The sequence below is a fragment of the Antrostomus carolinensis genome, unplaced genomic scaffold, assembly GCF_000700745.2.
Source record: "Antrostomus carolinensis isolate BGI_N321 unplaced genomic scaffold, ASM70074v2 scaffold18255, whole genome shotgun sequence".
Taxonomy (NCBI): Eukaryota; Metazoa; Chordata; class Aves; order Caprimulgiformes; family Caprimulgidae; genus Antrostomus; species Antrostomus carolinensis.
This window is the reverse complement of record NW_010318612.1, coordinates 732-8,560: the sequence shown is the minus strand read 5'-3', so window position 1 is coordinate 8,560 and position 7,829 is coordinate 732. Positions and strand designations below refer to the sequence as shown.

The following is a 7,829-nucleotide window of genomic DNA, read 5'->3' as shown; positions in this document are numbered from 1 at the left end:
AAGAATGAATTTGAGATGATACTCTTAAGTAGCTTCTACTCACCTGCTTTTCACAAAAACTTTGTTTAAAATGCAAGCATGTTCTAAAACATACACAAAAGTCCCATTGTGATATGCATCAAAGGTCTTGCTATGACTGGACATTTGCATTCCTCTCTATTAAAGGAAAAATGGAAAAGATGTGCTTCTAATACCACAAATAGCTTAAAAGAATGTCAGAACATTTTAAATGGCACCAGCCTTTGTTTAGACATTTAAAAAGGCACCACTCAAAGTTTGTTTAGTTGTATTATCCTTTATTATTTTACAATATATTTCAAAAACTTTTACAGATGCCTTAAACTGTTCTACAAGAGCTGCAATACTGTCATAAAAGCACACCTACAGACCCCGAATACACAAACAAACTGTAATACCTACTGGTATTGAACCATTAATATCCAAAAGGTGTAGTCTTTTAGTAAACAGATGTGCAGTAATGCAAATGCAAACAGATGTCAATGCAGAAAAATAAAACTCTGCATTCATGGCTATAGAACAGAGGACTTTTCAAACACATTTCATACTGTAACATTCTAGACAGCAATATGAGTAGTATTACATATTTAAAGCAATACATGCCCTGAAAAGCCTGTATTTTCAATCTGTGCGTGTAAACCTGAATCAAAAATAAACTAGATATATTAAAAAACATGAGACATCTAGTCTGCCAACAAGCTTTTATTTCTTTTTTTATCCTAGGATGACAATTAACCTGGGTGGGTGAACTCTGACCTGCATTATTACTTTACATTATCACTTGCTCAGCATTTCTGTAGTACTATGACAGTCTGATTTATTTTTTTTTTTTAATTCCTTGTGCACAGGCACAGAGGAGTAACTCTGATGCTTTTTTTTTTTTTTTTCTTTGAGTCTCCAAGTGGTAAATATAATTAATATTATAGCAAATACATTACCACAAAAAAGCATTGTATAATGAGGTTTATAATATTATTTAAAGTTCTCAGCTGCATTTCTCTGGTACAACAAAGCAGTGGCACTGCAGTTTTCAAGCACTGTGTATTGAATCCTCTCAGGCACACAGTGTTTATTAACAGCTCAGATATGTATTATTCTCTACCTACAGAAGTTTTGCCTTTATGATCACTTCTGGTCACACAAATTACCAAGACATCTTTAAACCTATACTGCTTGTAAGTAACAAGGTAAAGCCAATTGTTTGCACATGTCTTTAAGCCTGTCCAAGCTGATGTACTTTCATGGGAGACTCCTGAGAGAGGGAACAGTAATTACATACCAGATTTATTAAGTAAAAAAATAAAAAGGGGTAAAGTCACAATTGATGAGTGTGGCACTGTGGCAAAAGAGGCATTGAGTTCAGCTTTACTCTTCAAGTTTAAAATTTCAGTTACCATTAAATATTTGCTAACAGTGAACACCACTTTTTAACCCAATACAGTCTATATCCCTCTATTCTCTGCAGAAAGAGCTGCAATGAATGGGTCATCACTATATTAGACCACCACTTTTTTTGCTACAGTCTTCCCAGCTAGCCTAAACAGCAGTCAGTGGTATTTATTAGTTATATACACACCAGTCAGTCACACCCATCATTACAAATATGTTCTATTTTATTTACTGTACAGTGTATGTATACGTATTTGCATTTATTCAATCCCTTACTTCTTAATCTCAAGCACTCCAATGGTTAAGGGCAGGCTGCAAAAAAGTCAATATACATAAACGGGTTATAAATTTCAAGTCTGTAGTGATTTCTAGTTTAATAGCAAAAGGGGAATGTCATGCTCACCCTGTGAACATGGCTGGCAAAAATAAAGGCAAAAAAAAGAGGCAGACGGTATTTTTCTCTGGAGTAAAAATCTAGAATATTAAACAAAATAATGTTAGTCCAAAGGGATGCAGAAATAAAACGCGCATTTTATTTAATGCACAACTAGAGCTATTAAGAATTTTCTTTCACAGAGGCCCTGAGACTTGAGTTAAATGGATTCTCCCTATCATGTGTTTCATGTGAAGTCAAACTTAAAGCTCTATACGCATAAACATTTGGTATATAACAGTGGACCCATTTTTAAAAAGTGAAGCAATAAAATCTACATGAAAAACAAATGAAAGAACAATTTGATTGGAGGCCTCTGTCCTTTGACCCCTGCTCTATCAGGCTAAACGTCCGATAAAATGTAAAATGCAGCATACATTTGCTTGATCTAAAATTTTTGTGATGATTTATTGCAAATTGCACTTGGCAGTTCACCACACCAATGGAAAACTGGCCCCCCTGTTGGTTCATTCACACAGTCTTTTAATACCAAATACAAGTCACCAGTAGAAAGATCTTGATAGAAAGTTTGCTGCTGTGCTGAGCCAGCTTGCTGCACCTTCTGGGTGTGACCCAACACGAGACACTGCTTTGTCCTGTTCCTTAGAAGGGCTTTCATCTTCTGGTAAATATTCAGGTAGATCTGTATTCTGCTCTACTTCCACTGGAGTATCTTGGAATGGAACCAGCATCTGACAGAACACAACAGATTAAAATTATATCAGATGTTGTAACTTAAAAGAATGAATGAAAGTTACACATATACACACATTCAGGTTGACAGGCATGGTTGTTGTGAGACTCCTCCCATGCCCCTGTACAGTGAGATCATAAATGTAAAACCTACTATGTCTCTGGAATCTACCATACTTAGAAGATACACAAGAAAAGCTTTGGCTTAACATGGAAGAAAAAATATCAGATGTTATGGGCACAGAGGTGCTGGTATTAAGAGATACAGACGAGCCAAAACAATTAGTATTTAGAAAGACAACATATCCTACCTCTTCACCACTTTCACTTTTCACAACTTGCTGAGCCTTCATAACTTTGGTTGATGCTATTGCCGTTGCCAATGCCTACAAGTACACAGAAAAAACCGAGAGCTTAGTGTGACAGAATGCAGGAATATGAAGATGTGGAGGGTTATTGAGCACTTACCTCTGCTTTTAAGTCTGAGCGAATTCGGACCACGCACCTTTGAACAGCCATTTGAAAGGTAAAACTAATAACACCTTTGATTTTCAACAAGGCTTCTTCACAAAGATTCCTTCGAGACTGAAAAACAAACAAAACCCCCACAACTAAAGTACCTGCATAATACACCATGTGAAAATACTAACAACTAATTGTTAAGGAATTCTTCTGTGTCTGAGGGCAGGTGGTTACTCAATAGCATTTTTGTAAAAGAAAAACTACAACTTACATTTTAGTGCATAAATATTAGACTCTCTTGCTACAAAAAAAAAGAAAGAAAAAAAAGAAAAAATGCTTACACTTTAGAAGTCAAAGAAGGATGGAATCAACTGTAAATAATTAGAGAAAAGTGCTGAAAAGCAAAGAATGTTTTTCTCCGTATGATCAGCTAAACAGTCCCCTCTGGTTAAGTTCTGATTGACTGAAGTGCTCATTGATGAGTAGTTAGTGTTTAAGTTGCTATTTATCAGACACCTTGCCTCCATACTGACTGAATGCATCAAAGCAGCTGTTTTATCTTTTGGCTGCTTCATCTGTGGCAGCTCATGGACATCACTGCACAGCATAAGCTTAATTCTTATTTCAAAGGGAAAATAGTTGGTTAATAAACCACAGAATGTTATGTTTAAAGCAAGTGACATGCCTCCTGTGCTGTAACATTACATAGTCTTGTACTAGTTGCATCTGTTCTATGTTATCTTAGAATGTTTTATTATTATTTAATTTTAGTATTTGCACAAGATGGTTGTAACAAAAAGGATAAATATACTTGGAGAGACTGCTAGGACAGAAGAGGAAAAAAGAAAAGGTAACACTGTACCAAAAATAAACTGACAAACTTAACGCGGGTTCAAAATAACGATGTATTTAACTTTCACCGCAAGTTTCTGCAAAGTTTTAAATAATAACTATTTCAAAGCATATTTATATTAGTTACAAAATAATTATTGGTCAGCACTTGAGACAGTTTAATGCATGACAAGTAAATTAAATTATTTTGGAAGAATTAACTGAAGTAGGGATTTTTTTTTAGCAGTTTAGCATATGCAGTGAAACAATTTCTCTAAGTTTATGTATTGAAATAGTTAATATTTTTGACAGTTAAAAAATAACACTGTTGGATAGGCTGTATTTCTCAAACAGGAAATATCTGATGCAAAGATGATAGACTGCCTTGCATAAGTAAAAGTCAAAACTACTCTTGGACACAAGCAGCAACACATTTGCAGTTTATTAGCCTAAATAAGTAATTTATGCTTACATGGGTGTATAGCAATTCTGTGACAGAATTTGGCTTTTTATTCTGAGACCCCAGGTTAAGTCACAAGCATCTCAGTTTAATCTGAAATGAGGCTGTTGGTGATAACTGGTGAATCTTTTAAGAAAAGACAAAACTTACAGACTCCGTAAAAAGCTGGAAACTTGGCAGCCACCAGCCTTGCTGCACAAACATCTTTTGCAAAGTATGTCTGCATATGGCAGTTAGGCACAACCCCCAGCAGTGCACACCTCGATGTCCTTCTGCATGCTACTCCTGAAGCATGGGCACAGGGTAGGACAGATACAGGGTAGGGCAGGTAGAATCTATTTTACTGCACACCTTGTAGTCTAGCAAGTAGTCCTGCTAGACTACTGAACACTGATCGCTATGCCCTAAAAAATACTGCTAAAATGCAGTGTTGCTTTTTTTTTTTTTTAAAAAAAAGCTTATCATTAAATTTGATAATTATATCTTAAAAGAAAAACATTTCACCTCACACTAAAGAACAACTGGCTTTCCCCCTCCCTTCTGAAATAATCAATATCTTCTATTTGAGGTTTCAAAATCCACCAGCATTTGTAGGATTTGCAATCATTCCTAACAGCAGCTTCTTGTTTCAAATTTAAACAACAAAACACAGGCAAACTGAGAACACAGTATTTACAGCCCTGTGTTTACTTATTATGCCTTTTACCACTCATGTTCTTTCTTTACCATTAATACTCTTTCCTAGTTAAGTCGGGAATAAACTGCTGAATGAAACTAAGCTGCTTTTATTGTTCACATCCTTCATCATTCTCCCAGTCCCAACTTATCCTGACATTTAAAACAGCATTATAGGGATGTTTTAACTGCTGGATGTGCACCTGCAGTATCACTAACATTTCTTTAATCATCTGATGAAATATAGAGCAATGTACACTAGCCATTTCCAGCCAGTGCACAGTCAGAATTTAGTTTTCTTCAACAATGAGCTAGTAAAACATGCTGGCATGCTCTAGGAAACTACAGAAGCCTGCAGTTTTGCTCTCTGGAGCTGAATATCTAAATATCCTACACTTTTTCAGAATACCTTTGCCTCAGCATTTAAGAGAGAAACTCCACAAATCTTGCTAAGTTCCATTTGTTGAAGAACACAAAAACACTTTTAAGATAGAATCGGACTGTAGCTCAAATATCTAAACTCACAAAGTAGAACTGGATTAAATCTGTTGCTTGGAGATACCTGTGAACAAACTAATCAACTACAAGCTTAAAAACAAAACAAACCAAACTTAACAGGAGACAACCGACTGGACCGAATTAAAAAAAGACTTCAGAGTACAAAAGCCAATGGTGTTGAAAAAGCACTGCCTTTCTAGACAGAGCAAGTGCTGGAAGGACAAAACTGTAAAAAATATTTACTCTGTATAAAGTGAGCTAGAGCAGCATGTTATTTCTAAAGGAATTAACTGTGGTCTTATGAAAACAGTACGACACGTATGCTGTTGATAAACCGGGCCTGTGGACACGCTTACTTGGCAAAATGTAAAGCAACAAAGCAAAGGATCAGGTTTGATCATTTAAAACGGGTACAAAACGGAAGATACAGAGTCCGGAGGGCACTTGTGGATAACATGCTTAAACAGTCTACATGCTGTTTGGCAGCCGTAAAAAGGCAAACATGGCCCTGGGGTGTTATCTACAGGGGTATGGTAGATAAATCCATAGAAGTTATTCTGACATTACATAAAGACTCAGTGAGACCTCATTAACTCAAATGCCATTCTGGTCACCACAGTAGAAAAGATCTCACAGACAATGAAAAGATGTAGCAAAACCAGCTCAAAGAAAATACAGCAATTTTAAATTAAGAGTAATAATAATAATAATAAAAAATAATGTCTGAAATCTCTCATAACTAAAAGGAAACTAATTTTTTAGTTTAATGCACCAATACAGCCACAAGATATGCTTAAGTAAAACTGCTGAAGTTACCTCATTCCATTCTTTCTTGAAAAATTAAAAAAAATTAGGACAGATGGAAACAGAATAGGTTTTTTTAGAGTAATTAGAAAGCTATCAAGGAAACTGCCTTAAAATATCTTCCTTAAACATTCTGAGTAAGTTCAATTTATGCAAGGTTTTATATATCTCTCGTGATTCAAAATACAGTTCACAGAAATTGCTGTCAATTGATGATGCCACACAAGTAGCCTGAATACATTATTTTTGTGGGCAAAATACATCTCAGTACAACACGCCTTATTTACATAAATGCTGAAGGTTTCCTTACCGAATCATCAAGGCCATCTATATGCAAAACCACTGTCTTGGCACGCTTATTTGTGCTGCCGAGGAAAAACTGTGCTTTCCGTCTACGGTAATTCATCTCGTTCACATTGTCCGTGTCTGACATGTTGGAAGACTGAAGGATATCATAGACTTCAGAAGCTAAAAGTTTAGTCTCCCCTGGTGTAGTGGTCCTTCAAGAAAAAAGGGATTAAGATTTGTAAATATTTGTTTCTACATTAGTACTCCTAACAGCTTCTGATTAGGTCCTTGCAACTGCAATACTCCAAGTGCTACAGAAATGCAATTATACAGTCAATACATAGCAAAAATTTTAAAAGGGGAGAGAAGAAATTAGGTAAAACTATTTTCTTTCCCATACTCCAACTTTTATGCCAATCTGTTAATCCTAATATCACTGTAAACAAGTCTGTGTTCTTGAACAACACAAATACCTTTTACATCAGCTTGACAACTACAAACAAAACATGGTGGTAGATGCTCATTACACCGCTGTTATTTAGTGTTGAGGTTGTTGGGTTTTTTTTAAACAAAAGATCTCCAACTGCCTTGTGATACATTTTGTTTCCCACTTTCCTTTTTACATAATAAAAATAATTTATCTGTAGAACTGTAATCTTTACAAATGTTTTCTTCTCCAAAGTTACTAAGCATCAACACCAAAGTAGAGTTACAAGCCTGAGGAGTGGGCCTATGTGAACCTCACCTGGTTCAAGAAGGCCATGTGCAAGATCCTGCACTAGAGTTAGGGCACCCTCTGGTATCAATACAGGCTGGGGGATGAAGGGATGGAGAGCAGCCCTGCACAGAAGGACTTGGGGATACTAGTGAATGAAAAACTGGACATGAGCCAGCAACATGTGCTCACAGCCCAGAAAGCCAACTGTATCCTGGGCTGCATTAAGAGAAGTGTGGCCAGCAGGTCAAGGGAGGTGATTCTCCCCCTCTACTCTGCTTTGGTGAGACCCCACCTGGAGTACTGCATCCAGTTCCTGGAGTCCTCAGCAGAGGAAAGACATGGATCTGTCGGAACAGTTCCATGGGAGGGGCCACAAAAATGATCAGAGGGCTGGAACACCTCTCCTATGAAGAAAGGCTGAGAGAGCTGGGGTTGTTCAGCCCAGAGAAGAGAAGGCTCCAGGGAGACCTTATTGAGGCTTTTCAGTACTTAAAGGGGGCCTATAAAAAAGATGCAGACAAACTTTTTAGCAGGACCTGTAGCAATAGGATAAGAGGTAA

The 7,829-nt window shown here is 36.7% G+C and overlaps 1 protein-coding gene across 1 annotated transcript; it reads right to left on the bottom strand.

Annotated features, from left to right (window-relative positions):
* Positions 1–275: 275 nt before the first annotated feature.
* Positions 276–6,760, bottom strand: ARMC1 (armadillo repeat containing 1). The gene is made up of 4 exons (XM_010168970.1): positions 6,574–6,760; positions 3,002–3,118; positions 2,845–2,919; positions 276–2,532 (listed from the first exon to the last, which is right to left on the bottom strand). Exons 1-4 carry the CDS (start codon positions 6,694–6,696, stop codon positions 2,341–2,343), a joined length of 507 nt encoding a protein of 168 aa, XP_010167272.1. The 5' UTR covers positions 6,697–6,760; the 3' UTR covers positions 276–2,340.
* Positions 6,761–7,829: the final 1,069 nt, after the last annotated feature.

Coding starts and splice junctions, on each gene's coding strand:
- ARMC1 (XM_010168970.1), bottom strand. CDS start 6,696: ATGTCAGACACGGACAATGTGAACGAGATGAATTACCGTAGACGGAAA. Junction 3,119..6,573: donor TAGATGGCCTTGATGATTCG/GTAAGGAAACCT, acceptor TTTGTTTTTCAG/TCTCGAAGGAATCTTTGTGA. Junction 2,920..3,001: donor GCTCAGACTTAAAAGCAGAG/GTAAGTGCTCAA, acceptor GTGTACTTGTAG/GCATTGGCAACGGCAATAGC.